Below are 18,299 nucleotides of genomic sequence, written 5' to 3' on the forward strand. Positions count from 1 at the left end.
AAATGTGGATTCCACAAACAGATTGTTTCTGATTGGATAGAAGCATCTCCACCTTTTTCCCTCTTCCCTTTGCTTTTTTCCTCTCATTCTCTTATAGATAGAATTTGTTCTTCATACTGCATCAGAACCCTTTAAGACTAAACAACATAACTGTTGATAAATTTTCAAATCTCAAACCATCTTGTAAAACAGAAAATAAGAAAACTATCTAAAATCTTGAAACAAATTCACAAATATTTTCTTAGCATACCTCAGTATCAAATGAAAATATTTTCCAGCAAGATTGATTGCATTTTGTTTCTAAAGATGTTAAAATGTTGTAAATAAACTAAGAATGTTCACCAGTAGTATATCACACAAGTTTCCAACATGGATCTGGTTGTCATCATGTGCAGCAGCCGGGGAAATGTGGAGAATTGCAAAAATCTGCACCACTATCCTATTGTTGCACAATTAGACAAAGAACAGAAAACTTGGATCAGAGAGAGAGACAGAGGTTTGAACACAAAAGATTTCTTGTTATAGCTCCAAAGAAATGACTCAATCGGGGTATATTTATGCCTTGGCTTAACAAAATGGCTGTTTCACCATCTAGTAAAAATAATGTTACTTTTATTAGAATGCCATGTGAAGAAAAATCTCAACCCTTATCACACTGACTGAGAATTGACAACAAAAGCTCTTGCATGCACAAAAAGAATTTTAATTACCCACTCATATATTTCTTGCTTATCATACTCAACTGATGATATTAATTGAAATATTTGTATCATAGAGATTATTAATGAAGGATCAATAAATACAACATCAATGTACAACAACATTGTTATACTGCCAATACTGATAAAACTATGTGATATTAATGTAGGTTGTGATTGTGCACAATAAGCCACAAATGGTTGCAAATAAAATACTTTTGTACAATCAATCTAATTTATGTATTTTATTGAAAATGGTATGACCCTCAATCATTTAAACAAATACATAAGGATAATCTCTGCCAAGTTTTGTTGCAATTGGTCCAGTGGAATTTGAGTTTGAAGAACATCAAGATTACCTCAATCCAAATTAATGAGGACAAGGGTATTTGCTAAAAAAGAGATTAATTAAACCATTGTCAGTGTCTTGCCGTTTTCATCAAAGATTTTAAGTGGTTGAAATTGCCGGTTTTCACAATTGTTTAAGTCTAGGGGATTGAAGTAAAATTGGCCTCTTCAAATTGTTTCCAATAATTCATACTATGTAAACTGCAGAAATTATCTCCGTTATAAATTCACGAGAACTCAGGTGTGGTCCCCGATTACATAACGCCTTAGGTGAGCTCAATCATTGAAAGCCCGACGTAACGAAGGCCAGAGTATCGTTTCTGATTCATCAATTGCTTTCCTCTCTCTTTGACCTGAATTGGTTCAGGAAGTCTGAAGTGCTTTACTTGTTTCTAAACTATGCAGGTACAAACGATTGTGTTCCTGCAATTAAAGTGCCAACATATGGCAATTAATAAGGAATGTGATAATTTCATCGGTCATTGATAGTTTTTCAAATTAGTAAATCGGTGCATAAATATATTATGCTTCACCCTGCACTTGCATCATTTTGATAATTAGTAGATTTGGTGACAGATGATGTACATTCTTTAGTCCAGGATATATTCATCAACATCTGTTACAGTTTTCTGTAAATTGTGCATAAACAAAGTATTTGTTGTCATAGAAAATTCAATCTAGCAGAACAGATATGATCTTAATAACTCATGTTGTTTGAAATTGTATCAAATTATGTGCATGTTTCTTATTAGCATTCATAATTAAGCATTCATATTAAACTAATATCATTCAATTTGTGGCAGATGTCCATCATTACCATACTTAACTCATGGACGAATAAGTGGGTCATGCAGTAAAGTTTTTGCCTCAAATTTAAAAAAAAATCTAAATGAATAAAGGTATCTGTGATTATATGATAATCATTGATAATAAACACCAAAGAGAAAATCTTAAAATCTTTGTGGTAATAAAATACACAAGTTTGTGACTTTCATATAATGTTACTGCATCCCTATATGTTGGTTAGTGGACTTATCTTGAATCTAGAAGATCACTTCAAAGGCAGTATTTCTGCGACATCTCTAACATGTGGGGTGTGATTCAGTGATACAGCATAAACAATGATAGGGCACAAACAAAGCATTTCTACCATCTCAGGCATGGGCAACAAGAGCAAGGTGTAACAAATATTTCCCCATCAGCGCCATTATCTGATGTAAAATAGAGCATTTATTGGAAAGCATTTAGGAGGAAAAGCACCCATCGAAAAAAAGATTTATTTGACTGTGGGTTTGAAGTCGAGATTTTATTATGCGGTATCAATAAATATTGAGGAGTTAAGATTACGTAATGATCAAAGGATCATGGGTATTTTGTGGCAGTTTTCTGTAAAGGATTGCGTTATTAATCTCTAACATCAACAAATGGGACCAAATTTTGCCTCTCGACACCAGGACTTTACTTTCCATTTACCCTGCAAAATGTTCACCTTCACTGAAAATCGTTTATCAATTTTCTCAACAGCAACACGTTTTCTCTCAAATCCAGAAAATGCAAACAAATATTTACTGATCCAAATTACCGAAAAGCTAAATTTGCTGTAAATCTTTCAAACTATGGTCTGACAAAAATCCATAAATGATTCTGGTATACCTGAAGTAGAGAAATTTACACCAACATTTTTAAAGTTTTTTTCACATGATCTTAAAAAATTATTTCCATACTGCATTATATCATAATAAACCGTACTGTATTTGTTCGCAATTTTACTTCATGTAAGAAGAACATTTTCCTCTGTATTAGTATGATTTTTCTCTTTCATACTTGATCATGTATAACAGTATATATACTGCTCTCTCTCATACAAATTTATGTGGAAATTTTATACACATCTATGCTTAACAAAAATTCTTTTCTTTACATACAAGTAACTATGAGGTGTTTGTGTTTTGCTGTCAATTTATTTCAGTCAATTTATTTTATCAAAAATAAATTTTGGGGTTATAGAAAAATAATAACATTTTTTGATATTACATTCAGAATTTCATTCAAACTACAAATTACAAAGAATTATGCTAACAAATTAGCAGATACTGCTCAAACAATTTAATTCTTCAATAAGGGGAGTGGTAATCAAATAGTGGAACTAAGTGTTATCAATAAGCTTTGATATCAAATCATTTAAATATCAAATGCAAAATGCCCTTCAACTGCTTTAGAACAATATTTTTTATTCAAGCCAATGGAGCTATTATTAACACAGTCTTCAACTAAAATTAGGAAGCTTATGAAGTGCCTTGTTCATGCAACCTCCAAACTAGAATTGGGAGCTAGTCGTCCGAAATTAAACTAGTAGCAATCGTAAGTGTCACCTGAGAGCTCATCACCTGACCACTGTGTACATAATGTCAATAGTCAGACTTAGGGACACCATTATTGACAGGTGTCCTGTTGTTTATAAATTGTTTGTACACAGAGAGGTAACACACTTCTTACCTACTGTGTCTGATTAGCCACATACAGTGCCGATGTTTTGTACGTAAAACAGCACATAAATCCCTGCCGTGGCCAAACTCATATCAGGATATCGATAGTGCTAAAAATCATTTCATCTGTAACTATTTATATTCAATCGTTTTATTCTTGACGAACTTTTGGCATGCATTAAGTTTGAATTCATTTATATTGCTATCTGTAAAGTCTCTTTTCAATTTAATTTCTTACATATCAAATATGCTTGTTGGTAAGTAGAAATTTGGCCATCTACTTCAAAACCAGATACCCTTGGCTGGTTCGCCATCTATAATTTCAAAACTATACTCCAATTACTTACAATGCATCTTCCTTGAATGCAGACTTTATCAGTTGATGTGTCGTCACAAAATGTCCCATCCCGAACTTCTCCACGAAATGTTTGGTGGAGTCCATAGTAAACTGCTCTACATGTTAATGCACACTGACGGGAGGCTGCAAAGTCAAACTTGGAATACATGTATGTACAGGTGTTACCGGTAGTTTAACAAGTCTAGCTAATAAGTAATATGTTAATAAACTGATAGTGATACATGTAGCTAGATTATTAATCACACAATTCAACTGATCTGAAATATACATTTAATCTCTAACTGCTAGAAAGCAAATACTGCTGCTCTTAATAATGTTTAAAAGATGGTACTTTGACAGTGAGTACATTGATCAGTTGATCATAACTGATCAGCTGATAAAACTTACGAGTGTCATGTCAAAGGCATTCACCGACATGGAAAATGGGGTTATTAAAATGACATTTCTGTCTATGATTCAATGTTTAAACACTTAACCATTTTGATAGGTAGTATCTGGAAATCAAGCTGCTGGGTCTGTAATCTCCCAATATGAACAATTTTCCACAACCATGAGTAAATTTCGCGGGAATATCAAATTCCTTTTATTAGAATTCCAAACCCGATGTAACACTTCTTACTTAATCAAACATCTTGAAATTTTCTTTCATCAAAAAAGGAACAATGGTTATGTAGAGAATTATCAATGTGACTAAGCTATTTTTCTAGCTTTTCCATTGCGGATTTTTTTATACTTAAAAACTTCAATAGTTTACTTTAAAAACTTTAATAATTTACTATAAAAACTTCAATAATTAATGACTTAAACATACGGAGAATATATTTTTCCCACTGGAAGAATCTCCCTCTGTGCTTCTTTGAGTTATACTTCCGACACTCTGTTGATCGGTAGTCATTGCCCTTACCCTTACAGTCCTGGAAATATAAAACCACGCGTTAGGTTAAGGATAATACCTGTCCTTAATTAATGCTTTGATTAATCTATATCACATACAATCAACCATAAATTCGGACTTGCGTGTATTTTTTTTTTTAAGCAATCAATTGAAAGTTATTATTATGAACTCTGTTGTTTACTACCAATGACAAATATTTATTTTCAAAACAGCTTTTTTAATCCAAGGAATCTCTCTCTCTCTCTCTCTCTCTCTCTCTCTCTCTCTCGTTTATTTATATTATATTATATTATATATGTACCTATAGGTTGCTTACCTCAACATTACAAACTTTATACTGCTTTTGATTTCCATAGCAATTTTGAGCACTGAAATGTAACAAATCAATGAGGTATATTAGATAAAGGAAAGACAACCCCTGTTACGGTACTTCGAATTTTATTACATCGCCGCTAAACCATGCATTGTGATAAAAAAGAGAAGGCATGGGCCTAATTCAGTTTCTCCATGTTTAACTGTACTTGAGATCCCGGCAATTGTGGACTAAACAAGGTGAAATAGAAAAGTCTAATCAATATCCTTTTTTGTTTCTCTCACCCAATTTCCACCTAACTCAATTTCTTCCAGGTCGTGAACTTTGTGGGGAAAAGATTTGGATATTTGTGAATGGGAGCAGAATTCAGTTACTTTATCCGAATCGATAAATGGTTTTTATTATAGAATGATGGCCAAGGCTACCACACAATACGCAGTCTCCCTACGTTTTAATTAATCTTATTTTATCAAATTATATATTGATAAAAATCCAATTTGCATTTGATTAGACTTAACCTATTTTCAAGTGGAATTTACTCAAGACGCGATATCTAAATACAGAAGGAATGCCAAACTAATTTAAAGTAGGTCACATATAAACACGTCAATGAATTACAAAGTTTGTTTAGTGGATGTCAGAGCCCAGTCATTCGCTCCCATTCATGAAAATATCATAATGGGTGAAATGCAGAAATGAATCTAATAAAATTCACCCCAAAAAACTGTAATTATACTTAGTGCGATGACAACAGGCCTGACTTACGCAAATGAAAAAAAAAAGTTACACATTTTCCCAATTTCCCAAAATTTTGTGAGACGTGAAAACCCCGGATACACGGTATAACCTGTAAAATTACACAATAAGCACAATGAGTACTGATATTGAGTCTATTTATCATGCTAAGCACAGTAAGTATTACCGATATATTTCTTGTATAATTATTCAGACCTGTAAGCATTGTAAATACCGATGCATAGTAATCAAACTATTATTAAGCAAAAAAAAAAGTACCCATTTATAGCTACATGGTGTCATTACCTTTGAAAGCACAGTAAGTATCAATATATAGTTGTTACAATTTCATTAGTAAGTTCTATAATCTGTATAAATTATATACCTTTGTAGGCACTCTGAGTAAGTACCGAAATTTAATGTGTATATTTATCTAGGTTTGTACAATAAGTACCGAGTGTACCGATACTGTAAACCAACTTTTATTCGCGTGCGAGAAATATTCGCGAGGTTTGCGAGGGCCTCATCGTGATGAATATTTCTCGGCGCAAACCAGTTGTTATTATATGGTTGTTATAACAAAGTGGGTCTCGACAAGGCTTGCAATTGGTCGCCAACAATAGTCGTCGCGAACCAGTATATAGGAAGTAAATCGCGAAATAAGGTCATCGCGAATGAAAGTTGGTTTACAGTATATAAACTCTATAATTACCTATGTATGCCATGTAAGTACCGATACATTAACTTGTACAGTTACACTGAAAGTAGCGATATAATTATTTGCCCGTAAGTAATTTGGTAAGCACTACAGATACTGATATATAACCTGTAAAACCTAGGTTAGCGATATAAGTACAGATATATCGCTGCTGCAGTTACATTTATTGGTACATTGGTATACATGTACCGATATAAATCTAGTACTATAATCATCTTGGTAAGAATTGTAAGTACCGATATAAAGATACAATAATTACCTTTGTTAAGCATTGTAATTACATGTACCGATATAAAGCTAGCATAATTACCTTGGTAAGCATTGCAAGTACCGATGTCGAACCCCCGGTCCACAGGTAGCGGTGCATGGCGACCACTCAGTCCATGTTCTCTGAAAATACAACCACAGAAGCTATTGTTAACAAGGATGCACGAGATGGGACGTGAAACCGTTTGCAAGTGATTTTTTTTTATTTGTTTAAAAAATGTTTGATTTTTTTATAATCGTATAGAATAAACTTCTGTTAATCAATATACCTGAGCAGTCGAAAGCTGAAGTATGACTGTTAACAGGATCACCAGTTTAATGAGAGTCCTAAAAATGAAGAATAGAGTACTTATAATTAACGTGTATTTAATCTGTTATTATTTCTTTACACTAAGAGAGAGAGAGAGAGAGAGAGAGAGAGAGAGAGAGAGAGAGAGAGAGAGAGAGAGAGAATTTCAAATTCTATTATTGTCTAGCTGATAACTATAACATGTAATATCTTTCACTCAAAACAATTTTATGCAATTTAATTTCAAAGATTTATGATGAGTGCAGATACACTGATAAAATACCACGCATATTTTGAATAATAAAAACACAGCGTTGTGAGAGCGATTACTAAGTAGGTTATGGTTCCCTGGGTGTCATCGTATATTTTCTCACCTGACTGCAAGATACAAACACAGGTAGATATATACGTATACATTGTCCATATATTTATAGACCCTTTTCTCGTTTTAATTGCAAAAAGAAAAACCATCCGTGAATACTGACACTTTGTCTTAGGATATAAGAATCAATCCTGAAATGTATGTGAATGCAACCTCGGGATGCAGTGTACTAGATATTTTTTTTTGTATTCAAAAATCTTTATGAAAGGTAAAAGGTCATGACAAAATTATAAGATCACAGAAATACGAATAAAAAAATCTTATCATTCTTATACCTGAGGACGGTCTCGCATTTGAAAATAGCGGGAGTTGCAGAAGCGATATATCAGAATGTTAGGTACATGTACTAGTATATAAAGTGATAGGACGTTGACTTGATTATTAAAGACAAATATGAATTAATTCACTTATCATACCTTTACAACTTAAAACCAATTTAGGAAAATAATGTAATCAAAACAATGACATATATTAATACCCCGCCCAACAGCATGTTTCATAATACTTCAAGGAATAGATAGCCTTCGTAAAAAAAAAACAGAAAAAAAAAACAATGCAAACATGAACCTTGAAATTCAAAATGAAATAGGTTTACTTTTTCGGGGGGGGGTGTTAAATGTAGAATTGAATTTTACTCCGTATTGACATTGAAAATCAAGCACACTTCAGTATCCAAACCTAGTGCATCATAGAGTTGTCATATTTATACGCATATTCATATGACCTTGACTTTTAACCTTGATATGTGAAAATTTGAACCGTCACATTGCACGGTCTGGAAGAAATTGACTTGCATGTATATGCAATGCATTTTTAATGATTTTTCGAAAATGTAGACGAACGAACGGATGCATGGATAAAGAGAACCAATCTAAATAAAATTAACAAGGAGATATTGTCATAGCAATCATCATGCTTGTTGCAGAGCGGTGTAAGGAAGCACGCTCAAAATAAACAAATGATTACATTTTTAAAATTATTTTGAAGACAAAAAAGACAGATAAAATAATAAAGCGTAAATATTCGTTGATGTTCGAACTTGTGTGATTTGGTGCCGTTTCTTTATAAACCTTTTTATATGTACAAACTCCCATGCCATTATTTTCAAAACTCGCAAAATCTGATACAGTGTCAAAAACTGTCAACAATTTTTTAAATGAAAAACTAACGTGTCGCTGATTAAAGCTAGTTCTCAAAATTGTGTTTGTCAAAAGGTTTGTCTGTAGCGGTTATTACCCCATTACTCTATAATTTTTTTTCATTCATGCCAGGTTTTCCCGTTTAACAGAATGAGACAGGTTACGGGATTAGTAGAGAGACAATAAGTAGGCGGTGATTTGCATCAAGAGCTAATCTTGTCCTAGGGTCGGCCTGACCAGGACTGGGTCATTGTTTGAAGTATGATCCGAAAGTGATAATGAAATTAACAGTGCTGGTAGCGAGCCACCCCAACTCCCCTGGGACGGTCATTTGATGTTGACCCAGAGACATTTATCGATTGATCCATATCAACATGGGCAGGCAATTAAAATTAAGTCAAAAATTTTTAATAGCCACTGAAACTTCCAATTTTATAGTCATATAGTCATATTGTATATGGTTCAGAATAATGAATCGTGTTAAATGCAAAGTATAATCAGCATTCGTATTGAAATTAAAAGATAATTAATGAATGGAAGAGAGAGAGAGAGAGAGAGAGAGAGAGAGAGAGAGATGTACCGTATTAGAAAAGAGAAAAAAAAACGAAAAATTCATCTTCATTGTTTCTCCCGTAATTCCTACCAGTGATTACGGTGCCCCCCCCATTCCCAGACCCCTCCCACACCGTCGGGTCCACCATTGTAAGAGAGATGTAATGTAGATCTAATTACACTTAATTAAGGAGAGACAACAGCTCCATGTGACGTGACATTTTCACTTATGTAGGAAGGGACGCGATCTATCATTATAATACATTTCACACATTTGACATAACTATGTGAAAGGTAATGTCTCCCTTTTCAAGCAGAGACAGACTAAGATGTTAAAAAATTATAGAGAAATGGTTTAAAGATATTCAGTGTCCATCCATATAGCCAGTGTCTCAATTCATTTTCCATTCCCAATAAAAGGATAAAATATGCAAACAATGCTTTAAGATAAAAAAAAAATGTTTTAAGAGTACCGGGTACCTAATGGCGCAACATTACTTAAGACAGCTAAAAATTAATATTGCATAAAAAATTAAATATTCAGTTCTCTTTTTATTGCACTGAAATAATAAGCCGTAAAAACAGTTTTTAAAAAGATATCAAAATTTATTCATAAATTTATTACAGTAGATCAAAATTTAAGTATCAAATATGTATCAAAATCTTCATTATGTAGGATATCACAATGCATATGTATTTATATGAACCTATTTACCAAATAAAAAATCAAGGTCCTACCTGGCACTAAGAGATGACCCAGCCATACTACAATTCCTAGCATATCTTGGCATAGCGCTACATCGCAATACACATCATCGGCTCAGATACCTGTAATTTACCTGGCTTTTGAAGACCATTAAAAGTCACCGTGTCGTTGTGACCACAGTTTGAGCTAAAATTACACCCTCTACGACTTTTAAACATCTGCGAGACCGGTGGTCATCGTATCGTAATTCAGAGAGTAGAACTAAGGGGGGTTCGGTGTAGCTTATAAAAAATTCACGTAAAGTACACTGTCAGGAATTGTGATGGCATGTATTAAGAAATGTCTTACAGTATTGGTACATAAATGGGTTCGGCCTAAGTCTGATTGGCCAGAATAATGTGTATCCTACATATTCGGCACTGTAATTACGATCAGACATAAATTAAATGTTTCAATGCAAACTGTCTACTGTTTTAGTTTAAAGAGAACAATATAAAATCTCATGTTACATTACAAATGGACAACACAAGAGGGAATCTATCAGTTCCTCTGTTACAGTAACTTCCATTCTAACTGTAGAAAGTAATGCTAGATTATTAATACGCCCTTTCATCATAAAAGTGACCAAATTATGCTTTTAAATGTAAAATAAATATGTCGGTATTTGGGAATGGAAAAAATGGGCCGTCCTTCTGATATCTCTTTGCAAATAATTTTTGAAAATCTCTTTCATTTACTTCTTGGAAAAAAGAATGACAATTGCAAAAAAGCGGAAATGCATAATTTGACATATTTTGTGAAAGAAAACAAAATGAATGATTGAAGGTACTCCGATTTATAAGAATAAAATATTTGATGTGTGTTCGTTATGCTCATTTTTAATTTAAAAAATACATAAATTAAAGTACATGTGTATGTGCAATTAATTGAAATCGTTGTTAATGATATTAATATCACGCCGATAGAGTCATTTTGCACTGTACCAATATTCAAAGGGTCCCGATAGTTTTTCGTTAAACTATATGCATCTGTACAAAAATATTAAAGATAAAATTTAATGAGGTTATATAAGTGGTCATGCCCATATTATGGTAAATATCTACTTTTCGAATTTCAAGTGTACATCATCATGTGGAAATTAATCGGAAATCGAACAGAATGCATGCGATTTTTAATTTTCATTGGTCAAGATGTACTTCAATTGAGATTAATAAGCGTATTTCGTAAGACCACACAACCTCTTTAAGGATATTTCGATTTAATGCTACCCCGATTTAATTTGTTGAAGAAAAAAATCCTGTGAACAAATGACCTTGTTTCAATGACCTTGGGCGATATACTTGTACAAAAACATCATCTTTAAATCTTCTGTTTAGAAATAAAGAAGCAGGCATGTAGCTGGACGGTGACCAAATGACTGTGTAATAGCCAGGTGTTAACTGAAAAACAGCAGAGGTCATCATGATATACCATGTAAACATGGCGGACAACACACGCCTTTGCTCCAAATTACCGTGGCCTATCAGATCTGGCAATCCACGGAATCTCTTGTCATCGGATTAATGGCGAGCGATGACCGTGGGTTTTTGTTACTAATATTAATTTACTGAATCAGATAGTCAGAAAATATTAAATAGTACTTTTTACTTCAATCAGAAAGTGTCGTCTGCTTGACAAATAGGGGTTCTGTGTATTCGGTCTATGTCTTGTTTGTACAGACAAATTGTGTTATTAGAACAAACAGCAGAGAGATAGATACAGATCAACTACTTGTATTAGTGAATTACTTGTCTGTGAACTCATTAAAACACCCTTTTTGACGGAAACCTTCTTAACTTTTAACGAGTAAATACCACCTTTTCAAACTTGACAAAGTTTCGTACAATTGATGCGAAGTAACCGTTTCTGTCTAGATTTTTTCGATAAAAAGATTCTTTCTAAGTACACAAAAAACAAAATGCATAGATAATTGTGTCTTCTCATGCGTTGAGAAACGAATTATAAATATATACTGCTAACGAATATGTACATGGACAGTGCGCTGAACAAATATTCATATGCACAGAGAGGTGATGGAATATTACGGCAAATGAATGTATGTATGCACCTTGCACCCTGAACGAATCTATTCATGCACAGTACGGCAAACAAATACGTAAATGCATAAAAACTGCGATGAAAAAACGTATATATAATAGAACATGAAGTCATAATTGGTAGTAGTTTTCGATGGTTTGCAATCCGTATATGACATGAAATATTTTGCGATGCATATTGCCACAGTATACCAGGCTGTCTTTGCTAAGACCTCCCAAAATACCCCTTTTGATGAGCCAAATTGATAGCTCCATTCAACGATACTCGGAGGACTGTTCATGTAAATATTTTTCAATTTCTTCCGATTTTATCGGCGTTTAAAGAGTCTAGACTTCTAGTTTTGCGATAACACATGAGTGTGTTATTCAAAACATTCTTCAAACATTCTTCAAAGAATCACGAAGTACAACTATTACTAAAATGGTTAAAAACAGAAGACATGCAAAACTCAGACGTTTAATTTAAAGAAAAATGCATGATGAATTGGAGTTATTATGACAAGGAAATGGAACAAGAGTGACTACATTGAAAATCTTGTGAAGACGCCATGATGATAAATGGTCCATTTACAAAATTTGATTGCTGCGTGAAAAAGAGCAATGACCAAACATGGTAAGACTTTAACCTCTGTATTGGAATATTAGGAGAAGAATTAATGTTTCCATTAAGAAAATATGTTTGAGAATCAAATGTTTGCTTTGCTTTTTGCTCCAGATATTAAGAGTCGAATTAATCAGTAAACGACTTGCTTTGGCACTACCTGTCCATGTTGCTGATGATGATTTACACCTCAGGGTCACGTGTCATCCACCATTTTTAATTAGTCTCGTTTCTGCAATAGAAATAAAATGGATTTTATATCCTTAATCTAGATTGATGTTTATGGACTAAATGCTAACACAGGTGTGGATTAATCTTTCAACAACTACATTGTGGCACAAAACTATTACTACTGTTTGAATTCTCAATCTTCAAGTGAAATGAATATTTGTTGTTTCCAATGTCTCGGGTGATAAAACTATCTGTTGTCAAATACTTTAATTTTAAATTTTAATTATTCTTGTAAGAATTATGTTTTTAATTTAAATCAAAAATTTTGCTAGCAGTTAGTATTTTCGTTGGTAAAATATTTGACCATGGAAGCGTATACGTATGTCCTCCACATGGATTAAGGACAGACAAATGACTAAAGTTAATAATAAAGAACAAAGTGACCTTTTATTCTAGTCTTAATTTATTCTGGCTGCTAAATCCAGCCGTAAGCGTTTTAAAAGGCAAAAGGACCCAGAACAGGTGTCGAAACCGATCAGAATCGAAGTCAGAGATTATCCAAACATTCAGACTTGCTGGTATTCCAAAGATCTTTTAGAAGACTACCATCCAAAGACTACATTCAAAATATTTCTTCTTTGACCCGTTTTATCAAAGACAAAAATCATGCCAAATCAGCACAAAAGAAATGAATTCCAAAGAGGAGAAATGAAGAAAACCTCAGAGGGAGGGTGTAATGTAATGAATAAAATACACAAACTGGCTACTTAAACTCTCTAATAATTCCTAAGAAAATTACCTTCACGAGTAATCTTTCTCATTTCACGGGTTTATGTTTGATGTATTTTAAGTTAAATATGTAGACAACGTGTTTGCCGACTGGATATTGAAAGCCTATTTTCATTTCACACAGAGTCAGGTAGTGTTTTAAAATTTTAACATAATAGGATTGTAAACCTGGGGCGGTTTCGAAAAAAAAGAATTGTTAGCAGTTCCCTTCTAACTGTGCACCTGGAATATGCTGTGGGCTGTGTAAGAAACAGGATTCTAATACAAATATTATTCCACAGAAATGTCATGAGACCATGTGCTTTACACTGATTTTGTTTAACGAAATCTGGCTTTACAGGGCCAGTCGACATGCCAGGCATATTTGACATTGGATTCTAATTCCAGAAGGTCTCCCAACAACTTAGACTACATTCTTTTTTTATGACCATTGGTTTTTTTTCTCCGCTTTCATTGCTTATATTTTTGTTTTCACCAAGGGTCATGATAATTAGGATAAATCAATTATGGAAACAAGTAAGTTTGGAGAAAAAATAATGAAAAAAAATAGGAACCAGACTAAAGCTTACTGGACGATTATATATTGTTACAAAGGTTGTACAACGCACCCGTAAACAGTGTTTCCGAAAACTGCACATTAAAGATCAGATATCTATTGGGGTTCACTTATATAGCTTCTGACCACTTTCGGTTTTTTTTTATGTTTCTCATATCTCAAATGAGATTTTATCATTTGAAAATAAATATCTCGTTGAAAAAGGAAATTCTTGATCTTGGAATATTTATTGGTACGGTGTAAAGAATATTCTGCGGGGCTTTGATAATTTCTTTCGGATTTTTAAAATCCTGCATGAATGCCTTTTCCCATATACATGTATAGTATTAGTATAGAGCTATATTTCCAATAGTAATTAATTCTTTACAAATTGTTTTCCAATGGAAAATTTAAATTTGTGATTTTGAATTTTGAAAAAATTGTGAATATCCTACAGGTAAATCTGATTATTTTTTTTAAAGTATCTATCTCTTTCGGCAGGCACAAAAAACCCAAATCGGTTAAGAAAACGAATCTGCCCACTCTGTGTCGTTCAAATATTGTACAATTTTGTCCCATCATATCCGTATATATCATACATATATGAATAGCATTTATATGAGCAGAGGGTATGTATATGAGAAGAGAATATTTCCTATTGTGTTATAAGAGATACAGGGAGGGGTTTTTTCAGCTCCGCCCTGTATCTTATACACATTATGTGTATTGCCATATGACTGTCATGCGGTCAAGAATTGACATTTTTTTTTTTTTGGACAGTGATGTTTTTGGGTTTGGTATATTTGTTTAGTTACAGACAAATGCAAGAAAATAGATGAAAAGCTACACTAAAAAATACCCCCGCACATTGTATACATGGGTATTTTGGTCCCGTTTTTTTTTCGCTCTCCTACTCTTGCAAACGTTTTCGCCCCGTCTTGAATTCCGCTAGTAATAGATACTCTTTCTAATTTACAAAGTTTAAAATATTTTAGTATAAAAATGCTTCTTTTTTTCACCCATGTCGAGGCCCTTTCATATAGAAACAAATCTATGCGTTAATTACATTAATAATTTCTATAGTCATTGCGTTAATTTCATTTATTAGCTTTGACTTATTACAATAGAATTGATGATATTGTTTATTCAGACGAAGAGAACATTGGTTAAGCGACTGATGAAAGATTTCTGATATCGAAAATCCCATTAGAAAATTGTTTAATTGAACTGCCATTTTATCATTCTTAATTTACTTAGTGGCCGTTCTAAAAAAAAAAAAAGCATTAAACATGTATTTTATATGTGATGATACCACACATTTATTAATGTGGCAAGATCTGAATTTATGTCTGAGTATCTCAATTTATTGCCCCAAAAAGCTCATGTTAATATTCGAACATTTACAACGTGCAGGTAATTAAAATACCAGTGTAATTTTGAGTTATATAACTAGATGTACTTTATATTTTCTCAACCAGATCTTCGTGCGTGTAAACTTGTCAATATGTAAAGCAACGTTGTAAAATGAATACTGCGACCTCAAAATGATTTATCATGTAGATGTCCTCTCAATTTGAGCATACTCGTCTTACCAGAAAGTAAATTTATGTCAGCAAAGACACTTTTTGCTTGAATATTCAACTACTTGTCGTAAAAAGTAATGAAAAGCAGTGAATTTCATTGACATACTTAATTCGTACACAGTAAGCGCCGACGAGTTGCACATTAAACCGGGGGTTTACATTGAGAGTGACATGATTTTAATACGGGCTTAATTTATGGCACAGCAAATACCCTTCATTCTCTCATAGCCTGATATGACACGTAATGCGAATTTTCTTTTAAAATTTTAAAATGCTGTGCACTTCGATCGGTAGTTTGTTACTAATTAGGCAGGCGAAGTCGGGCGAAGAAAAAAGAAGAATCCCAAAAGAGGTTAAACATGGAATATGTCTGTAATAGAAATGCTACAGTATATACACTCCCCTCTTTTTCAGAGTTTTCAATATCAGGCGAGGTCCCAATTTTTGAAATTTGACAGCAAACCCAAGATTTAAGGAGCGATCGCTGTTGACATATTTTCGAGTGTAATATTTACTTAAGCCAAAAAGTTTCCAGCCGATGGCGGGTGCATTTTTAGTTTGACTTTAAATTGGTTCCATCTTTCTCAATTTGTCGAATCATTTTTTCGAGTTTTCCATTCAAAGGGTCAAAACAATGAATGCATTTAAAGGATATATCAGATATTAAAATCTTCAAAACGTGATTGAATACCTAATATGAAAAGTGACTACACTATCAGAATTCACACGGGGTGGGGGTGGGGGACGAAACCTGTACAATCGTCGACCAAATTTTCTCGCAAGGAGGGGGGTGTCGCAACACTCAATTGTTTCATATAAACATGTACTCACCTTAATTCATCGTTGAAAAATATGAATCTTGAAGTCTTATTTCAATATTATTCCACACTCTCTTTGACAATCTCCGGGTTTTAAAACAATATTTCCTCAAATAAAGACAGGTGACATTTAAAACAGAACAGCTCAGCTAGACGAAACCCGTGAGGTAGCAATACTCAGACGTAATAGAATTCCAGGTATGATTAGTTTTATTGAAGTCAAACAGGTGACATCCGCACCAATGATCAACATGCACCCCTCACGGAAACCAGCATGTCATGCTATCCGGGAAATGCTCGGGATCAAGCTTCAAAAACTTTAAAAGACATGTATTCGGTGATCCCATCGTTTTATCTCGAGCATGCGTGATTAATTTTTTTTCTTCTTCATATCGTCAAAATGTGCGGTACAGATTTATATTTACTTAAGAGGGAGTCTTGGGGTTTAAGGTTTTGATTAAGCCCCCTGATAGGCCATGGGATTACATTTTATAGTATTAATAAGTTAAAATGTTAATACCATTACACAAAAAAATACAGCTAAAGAAAGACGTTTCTGTAGAGCGAAGTCCATGTTCAATTGGCTGACAGGTACTTCAGTGAAATCAGTGACTGTATTTACAAAATCCAAGAGAAGACTGTCCAGCCTTCGGATGGGACTCCTGCTGTTGATTACGTAATCATCCGTGCTGAAGTCATACTTCTCGGATTATTCGGCTTTCCCAGTCACAGATAATCTCGATACACCGTAATCAAGGTTCTAAGCAAAGCATATATGGATTTTAATAAAGCACGTGCATGCAAAGAATTGACTTTAAAAAAGGGGAAAAAAGATTATCAGAAATGCTGATTTGCTCTATATCAAGAATATTAGGATATCCTAAAAATCGGTCATTGAAAAATTTCAACCAGTTCCTGAAACATAAGGTCGCTGAACGTCAAATCTAAATCCATTGTTCCCAGTAATGGAAAATCAGATATTGATCTTAAATCCGTTATCTAGAAGATAGATAAAGATATATAAGATATACACAAATTAATTAGCAACTATAGACGTATTTGTAATGCAATGTAGACTTTAGTTCTGCGACACCTACTTTGGAAAGTTTGATGAATAATTGGTCATTTGGTATCTTCCGTTGAAATATTAAAATAAATTATCTTCAATAAATGTGGTATGATTTCGCTCATTTTATAAAACAGTCATCTGTTCATGTTTATGCATAATGCTACTAAAATATACCTATTTATCAAAATACATTGAAACTGCCCGTGCCATTTGCAGCTTTTGACCAACAAATTCGATCATTGATCTCATTACATATAATGTTAGTGTCAAGCTTTTATAAACCAAGTCATTGTTTGTAAGACTGTTGACCTTTTCAGGGTTCATCATCAGTATATCTACATAGCGTCCTTTGTTTTTTCTCTCTCTGTATATATACACACACACAGGTACCCTGGAGGTGTTCAATCAGATCCATAAGATACTGGTGTGATCAGCACGTTTCTTAAATTAATTCTAAAAGATAGCGAAACACATTTAAACATTTTAAAGTCTTCCGTTTTTTTTTTCTTTCTGACCATCATTTTATGTTTTGCAATTTTGTATGTGTATGAGAGAGAGAGAGAGAGAGAGAGAGAGAGAGAGAGAGAGAGAGAGAGAACGTGTATTCATGAGTTTATCAAATGTGTACAAATTACATGTACTGATGTTGACATGTATTGACTTTGTTAACGTAGATTGTGTTCTGTAAAGTTTCAACAAGTCTTATCAATAGAGCTACATGTACATTGAATATCTGAAGTAGTGAAGTACA

The 18,299-nt window shown here is 33.4% G+C and overlaps 1 protein-coding gene across 2 annotated transcripts in view; it reads right to left on the reverse strand.

Moving 5' to 3' along the window:
• The window catches only part of LOC128176579 (ADAMTS-like protein 4), a 42,021-nt gene extending 25,227 nt beyond the window's left edge, over window positions 1–16,794 (reverse strand). Inside the window, exons 1-7 of one of the 2 annotated variants that reach the window (XM_052843002.1) lie at window positions 16,493–16,794; window positions 12,744–12,815; window positions 7,088–7,145; window positions 6,862–6,941; window positions 5,102–5,153; window positions 4,702–4,804; window positions 3,880–4,013 (exon numbers count right to left, since the gene is read on the reverse strand). In XM_052843002.1, the coding sequence (XP_052698962.1) occupies window positions 3,880–4,013; window positions 4,702–4,804; window positions 5,102–5,153; window positions 6,862–6,941; window positions 7,088–7,145; window positions 12,744–12,751 (435 nt within the window). In that variant the 5' untranslated portion in view covers window positions 12,752–12,815; window positions 16,493–16,794. Of the gene's footprint in view, window positions 1–3,879; window positions 4,014–4,701; window positions 4,805–5,101; window positions 5,154–6,861; window positions 6,942–7,087; window positions 7,146–9,918; window positions 10,031–12,743; window positions 12,816–16,492 lie in introns of those variants that run through there. The other variant, XM_052843001.1, reaches the window with a different exon arrangement.
• Between the last annotated feature and the right edge of the window lie 1,505 nt (window positions 16,795–18,299).

This window comes from Crassostrea angulata, chromosome 3, assembly GCF_025612915.1.
Source record: "Crassostrea angulata isolate pt1a10 chromosome 3, ASM2561291v2, whole genome shotgun sequence".
NCBI lineage: Eukaryota > Metazoa > Mollusca > Bivalvia > Ostreida > Ostreidae > Magallana > Magallana angulata.